Source organism: Aristolochia californica, unplaced genomic scaffold (assembly GCF_029961685.1).
Source record: "Aristolochia californica isolate CCGP_79_NKW_82.1479 unplaced genomic scaffold, dmAriCali1.0.hap1 SCAF_7, whole genome shotgun sequence".
NCBI lineage: Eukaryota > Viridiplantae > Streptophyta > Magnoliopsida > Piperales > Aristolochiaceae > Aristolochia > Aristolochia californica.
In genome coordinates, this window is record NW_027182268.1 from 2,622,637 (window position 1) to 2,641,107 (window position 18,471).

Below are 18,471 nucleotides of genomic sequence, written 5' to 3' on the forward strand. Positions count from 1 at the left end.
CAACCCACTTTGACGAAAGGGTTTCTTTAACAATGAGTGCATCTTTAACGATGTCATCGATGAGGGACGCAGCTTGGTTGAGTTTGTCGGTGACGGAGATGATGACCTGAGTACTCATTCTTATTACATGGTGGAGAGACAAAAAAACACGTCGCGACTACTTGTTTTACATAATTCTTATCGTTGGAAAGTCACAACCTGTACTCTACCAGAATAACATCATTCAACTCTTTGGTACTGAACGATGCTTTCGGCTCGAGCATTAACAATTTCAGCTCCAACAAATTTCCAACACACATGTTTCTGTCTTGTATTGCCTCTGCTATCATATTTTGGATTGTGTTTACATTCAAACCAGCATGATTGTTGTTTCGTCAAAAATCAAGCGTCTTTGTCGATGGTTTATTTCTAGACATACTGAGTTGGTTCATCACTGTTGTGTTGACTGGTCTACCATTGCTCACTAATTGATCGCCATCATCACTACTGTCTCTAAATCCTGGAAGTGATTCTATGAGTATTGGTTCAGCTATTACTGTTGTCATCCAACTCACTGAAGAAATAAACTCAACAGAGATTGAGATCTTATTTTTTGAATAAGCGGCTAGCACTCCAATTGGTATCTTCATTATTTCTAGAAATATATCTTTGGTATCTACCAAGTTATCTGCTTGCTGGTTGCTCTCACCTTGGGTGTCAATCACGATCTGATTACTATAAAGTTCATTGCTCTCAATCTACTCGAATTACTGTTTCCAAAACCGATTAAGACCCGAGTTGCTCCATTATCTTTGTCGTGAATAACTACTCATTGGGAGAGAAGAGAGGTGTTGTTATTACCAGGTATGGTGTAATCTATCAAGTATGGTTCTACGAGCGAGTGTTTAATCTACCAGGTTAACCTAGCAAACTGGTGACCAGGCTGATTTTGTTCTGCTTGGGTTAACCCAGAGAGTCCAGTCAACTTGGTTTGAGTCAACCCAACTCAATCCACTTGCTCATTGCCTCTGTAATACTGGTCTGAGTCCCGAGTACTCTATCGATTCCTCTCGTGACTCGACTATATTAGTCTGATACTTGACTCAGCTCAACCCGGTTGCTTACCTCAGTTTGACTAGGTCCCTTGGCTCTGGCTTGATTGTTACCTTGGACGTATTATTTAGTGCATATTATTTTTATTCAAGGATAGACTCGCGACAGATTATTTCATGTATCTTTATTAAGGATTTTTATTATTTGGTACTTGTTATTTGGACATTGGTCCATATTCGCTACTGTTGTTGTGTCTCTTTGGCTGATAAAATATTATTGAAGGACTCCTCAGTTGCTGACTATTGTCAACAGTGGTTATTTTTATGAAGATTTGAATAAAGCACATGGTGACCCCAATATTTTATCTTCCTTTTATTCTCATTACCCCCCTCCCCCCCTCCCAATTTTGATAACCTTTCTTTTACCATCCTTTATTTGACTCTCACTTACCCCTTTGGGCAAACATTTTTTGGAGTATTGCTTTGATGGTCCTTGTATATATATGGGTGTTTTAAGTCCTTTAATACTTTTTATTGGTACCCGTGGGTTTTTTATCGTCGTCTTGTGAATAATAGGCACTACCCACTTTAGTGATTATTATCACTATATTTTGTTCGACTTATATTTTATCACCATTTCTACCATTTGAGAGTCGATGCGCAGTTCATACTCATACTTGGGACACCAAGATGGAAGAGCTTATTATTGCATCTTATTATATGTTAAAATCACTTCAAAGTAATACCTATATACCCACTACCTAAAAAGTATAGGAGTGTGCCCAACATCCAGCTTGAGTCAAGTCTTTTTCACCCAAGAGATGTTTTTTTAGCTATCCTTAGAAAGTGAATAGTCTCTTTGTTGTGCCCTCCAGTTGGGCTACTTTTTCGCTTTTGAAATTGAGCGGAGAGTATTTCAAACTATGACCATTTTGACTGGAGTACGGAGCTTTGTTATATGGCTAGGAGTGTTTTTTTTTTCTCTCACTATGTATTATGCAAGTTAGGTCTCTTAGTAAAGAACAAAGAGATCGCCAATTTGAAGGAGAGTATTAGAAGATATAGTGTAATTGAGGTGGACTGCCATTTTTCATTTTATACTGGGTAATTCCAAACCGACATATCCTTCAAACATTCCTCATCACAAGGATAAGTTGTAGATATCATCACAAAGCTATTCACTCACCAAATCATATCCACCATTTGCAACAAGTTGGGTGTTTATGATGTTCTCTCACCCCCAATTTGAGAGGGAGTGTTAGAAGATGGGTTCAAGCCCACATGACCAAATAAGGCCCACACATCCAAGAGTGGTGGCGTGATGGTAAATAAGAAATCATCTCGTAAAGATAGCACTAATGTAATTACTCTAAGTTTTTTTTTTTTCAATATTCTAGGGTGAAGGGCATAATTGTAATATTATACTTTTATTCATCTATTAATAGAGTTCTAGGGGGAGGGTTTGGACACAAGTACTTACCTTATTCTTCCTCCTATTTTCTCTCCAATGTGCATTATTCCTCTTTCTCCATGAGGTAATGGATGTTCTAAAAAAGAACACATAAACCCAATCTCCCTAAGAGATTGTTGCAAGATTCTATCTCTAGTTAGGCCTTTCTATATAGATTGTCAAGTTCTAGATGAACTTGTCACGTATACATAGAAGAAAGGGAAAGTTTAACACCCTTACTTGGAGAGATACTTCTCCTTGAGAGATTTCATACTTCCTTCTCATTTGTAGCATATTGTAGAATGATCAAGGAGTTTGTAATGTTATACATAGAAGGATGATTGAAATATATGAAGGGTTTTCCAAGGTAGGACCATTCTCTTTCTCTCTAAAGCACTTTTGAAAGGGAACTTGTAAGATAAAACTTTTGTGGATTTAATATATGCTAATAAATTCTCATGTTTTTGTTTATTCACGATTTGGTGGGGTATTCATAGGTTCCCCAACTCAAGCTAGCCATTATTAACCTGTTGGCAAAAATTAGACCGTTGATTGATCAATCACTGGTAAGTGACTAATTGATCAATTGATTATAAAGTCTACTTTTCTGTCAGACAGTGACTTATTGATCGATGGACTGATTGATTAATATATTATTGTGCTCCAAAAAAAGTTAAGTTGATTGATCATTGCCAGTGCTTGATTGTTCAATCAAGATTCCCTCTAGTTGTATAATACAAGTATGTGTATTTCATTTGATTGGTCATATTTGAAGTCCCTTTTCGGTAAGATTTTGACTGATCAATCAATCTAGAGGGATGATCGATCATTCCATATCAATTCAGCTAGTCTGGACAGCTATGATCGATCAATTAGTTATGGTTCATCGATCATGCTTAATATTTCTAGTCTGCACATTTTTTGGATGATCAATCATAGTCAGTGACTGATCGATCGTTCCAATGCTAGATAAAATGTATATATTTATAAAGCATGGAAATTTCTCTCAAAGTGTTTTAACATATTTTTAAGTGATATGTATAATGATTTTAAACATTTCTATATGCAAATTAAATGCTGAAACAACAATATTCATAAGTACTTAAGAAATAGGAGATAAAATACTATCTTACATAAATTGACTAAGTTTTAAATGTTTATCTATTGAAGCTTGAACTCGAGTCTTCGACTTGATTTTTTTCTCATGGGTATTTCTTCAAGAGATGTTATTCATTTTGTGTTTGAGGTATTCATATTGGTTTTGAAGTTTTAGATCACGAGAAGCTCTTGAAGGTTAAATATCTGAAATACTAAATTTGTAAGTTATTAGCTCAATTGAGTTTTATTATCATAAAAAAAATAATGCAAGAGTCAATATCTAAAGTACTGGTGGAAATCACGGTAAATTAAATTTTATATGCCCCAAAAGTGATTAGGAGTGGGAGACAATCCCCTTCACTTCTCTCTCCCCTATGTCAATAACAAATAAAAAATTAAAGGGAGAGGGCCCCAAAAACAACAGAGGTTCTCCTCCTCTAAAAACTTCTCATTTCTCCTTGTCCTCAATCTAATAAAAAAAGATAATTTTACAAATTTTTATATTCAATGATGATAAATACACAATTTGAATATTAAAGATGTTACAATTTGAAAATGAAAATGTCCCAATTTCTAGTATATTAAAGATTTTATATTCAAAGGTTTGTTCTTCATAGGATTTAACAGAATACCTGCCAAATTTTAAAGGTCTTGATATATAATACATGGTATAGAGACGCCTAACCTTACAATTATGGATAACAATGAGTAATGAAAAAAAGTGATAAGGGGTAGGTTACTACTCGTTCCTAGGGATGGGTATTGCATCAGGTCAAATAGAAACCTTATACAAATCAACCAGAAAAATAATGCAATAGTCAACATTAATCTAATTATAACTAAAAAAACAGCCACTACGAAAAAGTCCAAGTTTTGGGGTGACAAGTGGGGTATAGTTTGTCTCACGTGTGGACGACCCGATAAGACTCGTCTTGTGGAAAAAGCACACTTCCATGCCAGCACAGCCAGAAAAAACGAGTAAAAAAGCTCACTGATAGGTCTATTTTTCTCCGCTGAGTAAGCGAGCAGCAGCCACGCCGCCACCTCCTTCTTTTACTTGTCCATTGATGCATTCAACCCTGAACCTTTCGAGCTTGCCATGATAGCGAATCTGCCGAATGAGCCATGAAAAGTCTTCAGAGCGAGGTACCATCGCCGGCCCCGCTTCTCTCCTCTCCAACCCTACAAGCCGAGCGATCCGATCTCCTGAAGAGAATCTCGGCAGAAGGCGGCTTCGCCTATGTGAACGTCGCCGCGCTGGCCGCCGCCGGCGACTCCCGCGCCGCAGAGGCCGCGCGGGAGATGGCCTGGGAGCAGCTCCACTCGGGTCCGTGGCACTCCGTCCTGCCGGTTTGGCGTGACGCCTACTCCATGGCTTGCCTCTTGGTAGCTGCCTTCCACCATGGAGCCGGAGAGTACCGCGAGGCCCTAAGGGTTCTCGACATGGGGCTTATTATGGGAGGGATGTTGCTGAGGAAGGACTTGGATGCAGCTATTGAGAAGATTCTTTTGTCTTCAGGGGATTCAGCGGAGTTCGATGAAGAGGGGGTGGCACGAAGATGGCGAACCCGTCTCGCAGAATTTGAGGATTCTGAGGAGGCTAAGGTGAAGTTAATTTTTCCCTTCGAAGCCTTTTATCTGGAGTATTTATTCTTATAATTTGTAGTTTTTTCTCAATTCTGAATGGAAGTTCTATTAACAATTGGGTTTTCACCGGAGGTTTGCAACTATGTTCTAAGTTTTTTTGTTTAATATAATATAATTTCTGTCCGAATTTGCATTTATAGTTGTTTTTCTTCTTACATGCTCAATGGATCATTATGCTTGCTTAGATACATTGCATGTTTCTATGCTAACTCCCTTCTGTATTTCTCTGTTTTTTGGTGCATTTTTTCATCTTGCAAAAGTTGTTTAGTAAAATATTTTCATGATGATATGCAAATAAAGAAGATTCAAAGTGTGGGCATGCAGGTGTTGAAGAAGAAGCGATATTAATTGTTTTGTGTCAAGGAAAAATAAAACAGGAAAAACGCATCTTAAGTGAAAAATGGGGAAAGAAGAGGCTGAAAATCTCTTTATGCTTGGCAAAAGTGAACTCTCTTGGTGTGCTTCATCCTGGTTCCAAGCGAAGAGCAAATATCCCAACAGAACTACAAAAGGAGATATTTGAGACATGTACTCATCTAATTGCTTACTGCTGATAATGAGAGTGTCCCAATACCCAATTTGCTTGTGGGTTTTGGAGATGCTCAAGATTTCAAGCGCTCATGCTCTTATACAGGACCGTTTTTTGTTTTAGGAGGATCTCTATAGTACAAGTGTTACTGGGTGTTCAACAGTTTCTTGTCTCTCATCACTGTACTGGAGATTATTGCATGGTATAGATTAATTTAGCCTACTAATGTCTTGCTTGTTATATGTTGTACAGAGAAACCAATAATTGTATTGTGCTCGTGTAATTTCTTTATCTTGTAGATGCTTCAAATTCTGCCAAGCAAGTCCCTGTCCAATCAAATGATCGAGAGGAAGTCTTCTCTGTCATTGGAGAGGTTCTTGAGTGATTATTTCTTAGCAGGCCGCCCAGTTATAATTAGTGATTGCATGTTCCACTGGCCAGCACTTACTAAGTGGAAAGATCTTGAATACCTCAGAAGGGTTGCAGGTGATCGGACAGTCCCTGTTGAGGTGATTCCTCCCTCATAGCTTGTCAACACTGTTTTGTTGTTCTCATCATGTTAGTCAAAAATTTGTCTTCTGCATTTTCTTTTTTTTTTTTGAAATAGAGTCTTCTGCATTTTGAAAGTTAACATCCATAAATTTTCTTATTTGTGGATGACAATTGAACTCTTGTACTTTTATATTTAAACTGAAATGTCCAAAAGTTCTAATGTTCTGCAGGTTGGAAAGAACTACCTATCAGCAAATTGGAAACAAGAGCTCATTACCTTCTCTCAGTTTCTTGAGAGGATTCAAGCGACCGAATGCTACTTGTCTGGTCCAACTTATCTTGCTCAGCATCCTTTATTTGATCAGGTCCATCTCTTTGCTTGATCTGGAAGTCATAAAATCACAAGCATGTTAAGGGATTTAAGCTTTTTACTTACGTTCTATGTTTTCATTTTGACAAGGCAGATCCAAGATTTACGCAAGGATATCTTTGTTCCTGACTACTGTTTTGCTGGTGGTGGTGAGCTCCAGCCTCTTAATGCATGGTTTGGCCCAGCAGGGACCATCACTCCGCTGCACCATGATCCACACCACAATCTCTTTGCTCAGGTGCTTCAAATTTTATTGTGGTTGAAAACTATTGTTATGTGTTGCTTCTGAAGTTTCCTATGCTATTGATTGATGTTTAGCCTACTTAGGTAATGGGTACATGTGTCTGGCTTCTCAAGGTACAGACCATGGAGTTATTATTTCAACTTTTCTGATAACTACAGAAAAGAGCTGTAAAACATAGCTAGAGGTAAATCTAAACATGTCAAGAACTTGGTGTGATATCTGCTGCTACATGTTGTCTTTGGCTTGTTAGGTAGAAAATATTCAATTCATCAAGTTTGTAGCTTTTATCGGCCAAGATTACATCCCCTCCTGTAATCACCCAACCAATTGCATATAACCAGCTATTTAGCCAAATAAAATATTTTTTTTTGCTACCAAATACGCTCTCAATTTTGCGTGCTGACATTTTTGTCATTTTTTTAAAAGGATGGAAAGAATTATTAGAAAGAAAAAGGGGGGGAAAGGTCCCAATGTACAACACCAATCACATATATGAGTTCAGAACAAGATGTTAAAGATTGTTTCCATCCTTTACATACTGGTCAGCAACTGTGTCAGTGGGTCTGATCTCATGTGTCCATTCACTGGTGAGGGGGCAGCAGCATAAAAAATTTGGAGGAACTGTTGATCATATATCCAAAGGGGGTTCGGGGTTTCCCCTGCCCCAAGATATGACAGATTCAGAATCACCCTCAACTATGACGGGAAGAAAAGTATTGAGTGTAAATCTGTACTCCATACTGGCATCCCTATATTTCTGCGGGTGTCTGACTCTCCAGGAGGTCCAGAATAGGAAATAATTCTTACAACTGTGGCCCCTCCACTAGAACTAGCAAGTCCCAGGTCATGCCAGGAGCTGCCATAAAAAATGACCTTTACCAAGCTACTGTATGCTGTTGCTGATGAATGCTACAGCCAGCCAAACTTTTCTTGTTCTCCTTCACTACTGTGCATGGAAGCTCATCAAATTTCTTTATCAGCGATATAAAAAAGAGGACTAGGTGAATTGTTTTTTCAATCACTCCACCCAGAAAACAAGATTTGCCAGCAAAGGTGTAATCATTTCTCTCTAACCAGAGACTCCAAGTTGCTGCAGCCATAGTTATTCTTCATAGAAGATGACCATCCTCAGTATAGGAAGGTTGAAATAGTCTGTCAAAAAGTTCAAAAGTGTAGCAGGCAAATAGAAGTAAATGCCAAATCTTGCATAGAAATAGTTCCATACTTCTCTGGTGAAATCACAATGCAGAAGCAATCCAGTTATAAGGGGGTCACAACCCAGTCTATAGATGGACGGGTAAGCACCCATTAATGGCCCGTTTGTGAGTCAGGTATCAGCCCAGAAATTAATATCAGCACCTGATCTAACTCCATGTCTAATCTATGGCTTAAAAGTTTCCAGGTTAGCAGTTACATATATCCAGCCTTGAGAGAGAAAGAGAGAGAGGGGGAGGGGGGGAGGCTGACACCACTGAGAATTTCATACTTGGCAGATAATATTTCTCCACATGGTGCTCTTTTCCGTGCCTACTAATGTTTGAACTGGACGGTTGCTGCTCTTTTTTTTGCCGGCCATTACTTAATCATATATTCTAATCATGCTTCTTTTATTTGAAGATTTAAGAGGCCTCTTTTATTTGTAGATGTATGACTATGTAATGTAGTCCTACATTTTTATCTTTCTGGTTCCCTATGCCATGGTCTCAGGTTGTTGGCAGAAAATATATAAGGCTTTATCCCGCTTCAATATCTGAGGAATTGCACCCTTACCCCGAGTCTATGCTGAGCAATTCTAGTCAGGTAGGTGATTCCTCTCTTGAAACAGTATCAAGGTTTGATTACTAGATGATCTAAAAAACAAGTTTTGATTACTAGACTTCTCATCTAAGACATCTAAAGTCCCTTGCTCTCTCTTTTCGAAGCATGTTAATCCTAGTTTTTTTTTGAGAATGTGCAACTTTATTAAGTAACGGAACAGAGAATAAGAAGCGGCCATGAGAGCCTCCCAAACATCATTGAAAGCAGGGAAACTAAGAAATACAATCAGAGCTAAAATTTATCACAATGTCCTGCTGGGAATAGCCCATTCTAGCATGTTGGTCAGCTAGTGAATTTGCCTCCGGGGGCACCCTGGACCAATTGATCATCAAGCCCACGACCGATCTTTAATTTGCAATTTTTTTTGGTCAAAACACCAGCCACATTGATTGTGTTTGGCTGCTGCTGTGGCTTAAGTTCAAACTAGGATGACAATGTATCTAAACAATGTATGTCTATACAAATTCATTTTTATCTGTTTAAAACAAAATTTTACTTTTTATATAATTGCATCCTGTCCATCGGACATGACTGGTCACCACAACATATTATAATCATCGCCTTTTTCCAGAAACTTTTTTTGGTGTTTACTCATTTTCCTTGGATTCTTAGGGAATCAACCTCAGTGTAATTCTTGAATTTTGTCTCAAGTGCCATGTAGACTTGGAGGCTTACTTGAGAACAAGCATTTAAACTATCCAGAATTTTTGTTCTTTGTTTTTTTTCCTGAAATGTTAGTTCTAAATTTTTTTCTTATTGTCATTTAGAGTTGAGTATTTAGACAAATATTAAAATCTTTATTATCTTCAATCAACCCTAACCTTATGTATCTAATTTATATTTAGTTATATCTATTATATATATATATATATTTTTAAGCAATTTTTTTTCAATTTAGGACAGCCTCCCGTCCAAAAGGATGGTCTAGGTGCTTGTAAAATAAAAATTTCTGTTTGAATCTTTTGTTTATTATGAACTTTCAAGCCTTCTTTTCTACTTTTTATTTGTTTTTAATCTAAAGCCCGTATTGACGCTTCCGAGCTAATGACTAAGAAATTTATTATTTTAGGTGGACTTGGATAATTTGGATGAAAAGGAATTCCCTAGAGTGCTGAACCTGGATTTTTTTGACTGTATCTTGGAGGAAGGGGAAATGCTTTACATTCCTCCCAAATGGTGGCATTATGTGAGATCACTGTCTATCAGTTTCTCTGTCAGCTTCTGGTGGACTGAAGGCAGCACACCTTCCTGATGTCAAAATACCCAATTGTTTATTAATTATTCTCAAGGTAAAATAGAAAGCAAATAGTAATAACTTGGGTTCCATCATTTTGGAAACCATTGTTGTTAAAATACAATGTTGCATTATCTTAAAAAAATGATTATTTTGTCATGTAGATAACACTGATTTAAAATGTTTTAATATACCATCAAGAAGAGCTCATTTATGTTGTTAAACTCCTTGCAGGTCTTTGTTTCTTGGTTATATTATTATAATATAGCTTTATTTTAAAAACTGTCTAAAATATTATAATATTTCCCTAATACCAATTAGTATGATTTTTAGGGAATCATAGAAATTTTTTTGCTTCTACCTGCAAGAGGAGGGAGCACTTGTTCTTGCTGCTGAAGAGGGGAGGGCACCCAAAGATTTTTTGGTTTCTCAAATTGAAAACCTATCCTTAAAGGAAAGGAAAGGGGCTAAAGTTCCAGAAAACATATTTCTAACATTTCCTGGAAAATGCAATAACACACCACTTTGCTTTGGTCCTTTCGTATCAATTGGAGCATTTCAAATTGGGGCTCAATTGTTTGCAGTCGCTACTGTTTATAAAAATCCTCTAGATAATTTATAAAAGAGTTGAGGAGTGGATACATGTTGAATTTGACTAGTTAGACTCACCAAATATAACACCAACACCAATATCAGATGATGAAGAGAAAAAATCCTCTTGAATCATCAAAGGGATCTAAATCTCAAGACCCAAATCATGAGGAGCACCCTCAAAATTTGGATAACTAAGAAGAACTACCTAAAGTGACTAAGAACTACAAGTTCGTGGTTGATCACCCTTGGAAAAAATTATTGGTGACACAATGGGTAACACAGGAACTAGAAGAATAACTCATGAATACATGGCAAATAGTGCATTTGTTTATCAAATAACACCCAAAAACTTTGTTAAGGTTGAAAAAAATGATTTTGAATAATGGCAATGCAAGAAGAAGTCCATCTAATTAAAAGAAAATCAAATTTGGACTCTAGTGCCTAGACCCCAAAGCCAACAAGTCATTGGTACATAATGGGTTTTTAGGAAAAAACCGATGAGTCAAAAAAGATTTTGAGAAATAAAGCTAGAGTATTTGCCAAGGGTTATAACCAAGAAGAAGGGATAGATTTTGCACCCATAGCTAGAATAGAAAATTGTACCATATGGATGTTAAAAGTGTATTCTTAAAGGGGTACATACAAGAATAAATCTACGTATAACAACCCAAAGCCTTTGAAGATATTAGCATGCCAAACCATGTATATAAATTGCACAAAACTTTATGTGGTTTGAAGTATGCTCCTAAAACTCAGTATGAGAGACTTACTGAATTCCTTGAACAAAATGGCAATTAGAGCATTAGTATGGATACAACTTTATTCACTAAGAGTCGTGACCAAAATTTGATTATTGTCCAAATTTATGCAGATGGTATTATTTTAGGCTCTATTAACACCTCCTTATGTGATGAATTTTCTAAAGTTATGACGATTGAATTTGAGATGAGTTTGATAAGTGAACTCACATTTTCCTTGGACTTCAAGTACTTCTAACTAAATTTTCATAAATCAGTTCAAGTACACAAAAGGATTATTTAAGAAATTCAATATAGAAAGCTTAAAAATTGATTAGCACACCCTGGAGTACATCTTTAAAATTAGACTCAAATAGACCTATAGAATAAAAAATTATATAGGAATATGATAGGGTATCTACTTTACTTCGTTGCTAGTAGATCGGTCATCATGTTTTGCATACATGCTAGATTTTGATATAGTCCTAGAGCATCAGACCTAGTGGATGTAAATAGAATCTTTTTGTATTTCTTAGAACACCTACCATTAGTTTTTTCAGTCAAATACTTTAGCCATAGACTTAATAGGATACTTTGATGCTGATTTTCCTGGTTGCAAAATTGATTGGAAGAGTAATAGTGTTGGTTGTCAAATGTTAGTGTCGTTTTTTAGGAAGATAGAAGAGAAGAGAGGAGCAGAAAAATGAGAGAGAAAGAGAGGACAAAGAGAGACCACATTGGATATTAATTTGAGAAAGAATGAGAGAGATAGAAGTCCCCAATTACACCTAAGAATTGTTGACTGAGTGTTGATTCCCATTTTAATTTTGTTGATAATTTTGGCAATTTTAGCATTTCAGATGTATTTCCTTTAAGAGACACAAAAGTCAAAGGTCTATGCAAAGAACCGCTAAAATTTCCAAAAAACCTCGAGCTACACAACCATGTCAAAGTCATCTTGAAGAAGCACACTCAGGAAGAAGTAGCAATGAATTGAAGACTAGAGTTTAGGAAGTCATGAAAATCACAAAACTCAGTTTATGTAAGAGAGCAACCCCAAACCTTCTAAACTTGAGCTATAATGGAAATATTTTGGAGCTTTAGGAAAAAATCGCACTTCTACATGTTTTACCAATGCATACACATATTCTAAACATGTTAGAAACACTTACGATCATTTTTAATCATGCTTTGAAAATCTACTTAAGTGAATTGGCACTGCCTATCGAGTCGAGCCGAGCCTGAACCTGCCTATGTTCGAGCCGAGCTTGATTTAAACATTTCGAGCCGAGCTTCGAGCCGAGCCTCATCTCGAGCCTAAAATTATTATCGAGCTCAAGCCCACCGAGTTCGAGTCGAGCTTCAAGCCGAACTCGAGCCTCAACATACATTTAAAACTTTTCAAAAAATATATACCAAATAAAATATATATAAAATTATGCAACATTTTATATAAAATTGGACATAACCTATATATATAAAACATGTATAAGATTGGGCATACTTAAAATTAAGCATAATCTATATATATAATACCTGTATAAAATTTGACATGATCTCTATATAAAATTGGGCATAATCAACTTACATAATACCTGCATAAATACACCATAAAATTATTTATATATTCCATAAATACTCCAATAAATTATTTATATATTCCATAAAATAGTCTAAACACTCTATACACTGCATAATATTATAAATAAATTCCATATAATAATCAAACACAACAAAATTAAATGAAATATCACTATCAATTTATAATCACCTAAATAAAAACTATAAATCCATTATAAATTTACAAACTATAGTTATTTCTCTTTATGCTAGAAAATAATATACGTCCTTGCTTGAGCAAAATCTCCACCTATGACTAAAAAAAGAAAAATTAGTTATTGTCAGATAAAAAAAATACTCTTCCACTAGTAGTTACTTAATGTCATTAAAAATATTAAAATTACCATGATTAGAAAAACATGAAAAATCATGTAGTTGGTAGCATTATCTCTACACTCTTCTTCTCAGGCTGTAATCATAAAATAAAATGTTAATAAATAAAACTAAAAAATATCGTAATAAATAATTACTCAAAGAAATTTACCTTTTGATTTTTCTTTATACCGTTAAAAAACTAAAAGAGTTTACATTCCTTAAAAATCATAGATACTTTTTGGAATTATCTCTCTTAGCATTTGTGCATTTCAATTTTGGATGTTAATTTTTTTTTCAAGTCCAAACTTGAGCTTTCACTCTCCCATTTTTCTTGCAAAAAAAAAAAAAGATAAGGCAAAAAGATCAGAAAAAAAATAAAAATTTTAGAGTTTATGTATGCAAAAAATTAAAAATTATATTAACTATAAGTGAAGAAAATTATTTCTTGCACTAAAAATGAACACCATTGTTTTGTTATCCATGTTTATAAAATTTTAAAAATGAACACCATTGTTTTGTTATCCATGTTTATAAAATTTTAATTGTACAACCCCTAAGCGTTATGGCGCTAGCCTCCGGGTTATTTTGATCCTCATTTCCCTTTTATTGAGGAGAGGTTAAATGTGGGAGAGGAGCTTCCCCTTCGTATTTACTCCTTTTCACCTTTTATAGTGTTCGATAAAGTGGAGTGAAATGGGAATCGCATATGAAAAAGTTTTCTTCGAAGGAAAGTAGAGAAGAATGAGAATAAGAAGTTAATTAGTACCAGGATGTTGGCAACTTTGGAGATGATCAGAGAGAGATCAGAATTAAATCTAAATGTAGTTTTTGGTATAAACGAATAACCCGTCCGGCCACAACTGCAGGAGAAGAAACTCCTGCGTCGTGCTTCCTGCAGACGCGATCTTCGGAAGCTCCCGCCATTTAATCAATATCAGATGCCGTAGCGTCTCGCCCACGAGAAGTCTCTGTGGACCTCCGCCGTGGGCATCGGTCCCGGCGACGAATCCAAGACGGCCACAGTCGCTTCGAGGACAAAGACCGTTACGGCGCCGACGGTGCGGTGGAGGAACCTGCCGGAATAACATTCTTCGCCTCAAGGGTGTGTCCGAAATGACCTGTCATCAGGAGGCTTAAGCTCGGAGTCAGAGACGTCTCCCACTGCTGATGGTGCTCGCGGGGACGATGACCTACGCAGTGAAAGATTTCTCGTTCCGCGCGGCTCGAAAAAAAATTTCGGGAGAGAAGAGAGACCCCCGATCCCGCCACTCGTTAAATTAACGATTCGGCTCGCGAGCCGACGAGCCGAACCTGACTTTGTTCGAACTCGGCTCGTTAACCTAAACGAGCCCATTTATGAGTTCGAGTTCTGCTCGAACTTGAAATATAACGAGTCGAATCGAGCCGGAACCGAGCCGAATACGAGCCGCTCGCGAGCCGGCTCGGTTCGAAGCCACCCCTAGGCACTGGATTGATAAATTAATATCTACTAATGATCTATCAACCAAAAGTGCACATGCCAAAAATATAAAGTATGATCGATCAATCTAGGTCGATTCATCGATCAACTAGGACTTGTAAAAAATGTGCTATGAATCATGATCATTCATTCCATATGGATTGATCAATCAATGATGTCCAATAAATGTAGAATTATGTTGATTGATTGATTAATCGCTTGACATTGATCGATCATACTTAACTTTGCCAACCGTAGACATAAAACATAATCGATTATACTTAACTTTGCCAACCAGAGATATAAAGCATAATCGATCATACTTATTATGCATTGTCAGTAGAAATTTTGATTAATCGATCATTCCATGCACGTTGATCGATTAACTTAACTTATCAGACCCAACAAAAGGATTTTGATCGATCATACCATCGATCAATAAGTCAATTTCTAACAAAAAAATAGTCGTTACACTCAATTGATTGATCAATACTTTACATTGATCGATCAATATAAAGTCAGTTTTTTGCAAGTAGGCAAAAAAATGACTAATTTGGCTTGGGGAACTAATAAATACCCCACTAAACGTTCTTTTGAGAAGTGCATGAGCAGTTATTGGCATACCCAATACATTCAATGCTTTTAAACTTGGAATTCCTTCCTAAGTCCATTTTTGTGAAAGAAATAGCCTTCCTTAAAAATCAAATTCATCCGTTCTCAATCCTACTCCTTGCATTCATAAAGTCAATGGTCTAAATCATCACCATTGTGCATCAAAGGTTGGAGGCTTGAACATATCAAGGGAGAAAGGAGTTTCTCCATAATAGTAAAGGGTGTAAGTTTCTCTTTGTTTTGTAATTTTTCAATTTATTGATTGGTTTATCAATAACATTTCTATATCTAGATAGAAAGACTTGCTAGAGCCAAAATCTAGCTAATCTCTAGTGAGATTGATTTGTAATCATGTATTTGAGCATACATGTGGCTTGAGAGAGAGCCAAAATCTCTTTCATGCAAATTCAAAGCTAATAGAGCTTATATTAGTGGAATATCCCAAACACGGGTTTTTGGGAGGTGGAATACTAGTATAGGAACATCGATAACAAAAATCTTGTGTTATTGTGGTGTTTGGATTTTTCTTACTTTACTTGCATTTACATTTACTTAAATGACCTAAGCGTATTCAGAATCAAAATCTACTTGATTTTGAATATCGATTTATATGGCATTTCAAGATAAATTGCTCATTCCCGAAGGACAACCTACCAACCGTCTCATTCTATTTGACGATGTTAACTATGACTATTAGAAGGTAAGAATAAAATTGTTCCTTCAATCTATGGAATGGGACGTATGATATGTGACAAAGAATGACCCATTTGAGGTAATGAAATTACAAAAAATCTTGTCATAAAGAGCTTTAATGAGTTGACTAGGGAAGATAAGAAACAACACTTAACAAACTCCCAGGCCATCAACTTATTGTGTCCCTTAGGACCAAACTAGTTCAACCGGGTCTCCGTATGTAAGACCGATAGGGAAATATGGGACAAACTTGAGGTCACACATAAAGGGAGTACTAGAGTCAAAGGACTCTAGAATTAGTTTATTTATAGCCCAATACGATGAATTTAAAATGAAAGTTTCACAAGGCACTTTTAAAGTCATGGGACATGAGGAAAACTGCCATTCGAGAGAATGCTAACTTCAGGACTATGAGCTTGGAAGAACTTCTAAGGATTCTCCTAGCATATGAGATGGAACCAGAAGAAAGAGAGGGTGAACAACCTAAAAAGAAGACTCTTGTTCTAAAGGCCAAGAAGACGAGAGCTAAAAATGACTCTAGTGAAGAAAGCTCTACTGCAGTAGGCTTCATCACTAGACATCTTCAAAAGATTTACTCAAAGTGTTGACCATAGGTTGACTCCTTATTGCTTTTGATGATAACTAAGCTTAATAGAGCTGATAATTTACAAATCAAGTATTTCAGATACTTTACCTTTGAGAGTCGATGCATCTCATGGTCTAAAACTTCAAAATGATCAAGCCTACTCAAGACCTCAAGCATCATTGAAGGACATCTCTTGAAGAAGCACTCAATGAAGAAGAAGACAACGAAAAGACTAAAGTTCAAATGTAAAAGTCATATGTTAAAATTTAGTCACAATGTAAGAGAGTATTCCTAAACCTTCTTCTTTACGTAAATAATGAATATGGAGTTTTAGGTCATAAATTGCATATAGACATGTTTAAGAACATCTTACACATCATTTAAAACATGTTAGAACACTTAAACAAAATCATTCCCATGTTTTTAAAGTCAATTTAGTTGATCTGGCACTTGAATGATCCATTGGCCTTTGCTAATGATCGATCATCCAGGATTATGCAGGCAAAAAATATAAAGCATGATCGATCATCCAAAACATGATCATTTCATTCTATAACGCATAATCGATCATCCCATTTAAGTCATTGTCAATTGTTGTTATTGTGTCTCTCTGATTGAGACATTATTATTAAAAGAGGCTTCTCGGTTGTTGATTGTTGTTAGCATTGGTTATTCTGATGAAGAAGAAAGCACATGGTGCCCCCAAAATATTATCTTCCGGTGATTACCTTTTACCCCTTATTTGTCATTTTTACTCCTATAATTTGAGAGGTGGTGCTTTGTGGAGGGGCACCGTGATGGAAGAATTTATTACCACACTTTTGAGCAATAACTATAGACCCATTACCTACAGAGGATAGAAGTGTGCCCAACATCCAACATGATTCAAGTTTATTATTCACCCAAAAAGTTTTTTTAGCTACCCTATGAAAGTGGGTAGACTCTATGCCCCACACAAGGGTTACGTTTTCGCATGTGAAATTGAGCGGAATGTATTTTTGACTATGACCATTTGATTGGACTATGGAGCGATGTCTTACGATTAAGAATGATTTTACTCTCTTATATTATGCCACCTGGGTCTCTTGGAATAGAACAAAGAGACCACCAGCTTGAGGGGGAGTGTTGGAAGATACGGTGGACTGCCATTTTATACGCGAAGATCTTATACACCATTTACAACAAGCTGAATGTTTTTTTATGTTCTCTCACCCCCAGTTTGAGGGGGAATATTAGAAGATGACACGTCCAAGTGTGTGAAAGATGAGCTTAAGCCCACAAACTAAGGAGAAGGCACACATGCCAACACAATGGTGGCATGATGGTAAAAAAAAATTATCTTATAAATATGACACTGATATAATTAGTTTATGATTTATGTCTCTTATTCACTCTTAATCGGGTGAAAAATATTTTTATAATTTTAATACTTTTGATATCTCTAAATACAACTTAAAGGGGGGAAGCAGGGATTAGACAAGTCCATTACCCTATTCTTCTTTTTCTTTTCTCCAAATTCACAACTTTTCCTCTTCTTCTCTTAAAACCTTCTCTCGACAATTCTTCTTATTTTTTTTACCTCTTAATCGTCTTTGACTGTGGTTATAGATCATGGAATCTTAAGTTTTAACATGTACTTAGTTCCACCGGCCACTGTTCTCGGGGTTTTATATGACTCTTTCATAGTACTTCTTTGATCAAGTAAAAAATTATCTACTAACATATATATTTTATTTTTAAATTATAAATTACTCATACTCCTGGTAAATTATGTAATGGAGCCAGGCATGGCATTCGGAAATGCATAATATCTTGATTTTCCTCTATTATCGTACCAATATAATGATGATAATACTTGGTACTATAATCGGCTCTCTTTGTTCGTCTCTTTAAAGGCAAGCTACAGTTATAAGTCAAAGAAAATGTCGAGAGCTTTCAGAAA

General features: G+C 36.2%; 1 protein-coding gene across 2 annotated transcripts; it reads left to right on the forward strand.

Moving 5' to 3' along the window:
• The first annotated feature begins 4,613 nt into the window (after positions 1 to 4,613).
• LOC137936612 (lysine-specific demethylase JMJ30-like) lies at positions 4,614 to 10,123 on the forward strand. 2 transcript variants are annotated; one of them, XM_068781396.1, is made up of 6 exons: positions 4,614 to 5,184; positions 6,055 to 6,264; positions 6,478 to 6,612; positions 6,712 to 6,855; positions 8,569 to 8,661; positions 9,749 to 10,123. In XM_068781396.1, the coding sequence occupies exons 1-6, from the start codon at positions 4,705 to 4,707 to the stop codon at positions 9,929 to 9,931; spliced, it is 1,245 nt and encodes a 414-aa protein (XP_068637497.1). In that variant the 5' UTR covers positions 4,614 to 4,704; the 3' UTR covers positions 9,932 to 10,123. The 2 variants fall into 2 exon arrangements, with proteins under 2 accessions (XP_068637497.1, XP_068637498.1); XM_068781397.1 differs by lacking the exon at positions 8,569 to 8,661.
• The last annotated feature ends 8,348 nt before the right edge of the window (positions 10,124 to 18,471 follow it).

Coding starts and splice junctions, on each gene's coding strand:
- LOC137936612 (XM_068781396.1), top strand. CDS start 4,705: ATGAAAAGTCTTCAGAGCGAGGTACCATCGCCGGCCCCGCTTCTCTCC. Junction 6,265..6,477: donor ATCGGACAGTCCCTGTTGAG/GTGATTCCTCCC, acceptor AATGTTCTGCAG/GTTGGAAAGAACTACCTATC. Junction 8,662..9,748: donor TGCTGAGCAATTCTAGTCAG/GTAGGTGATTCC, acceptor TTATTATTTTAG/GTGGACTTGGATAATTTGGA.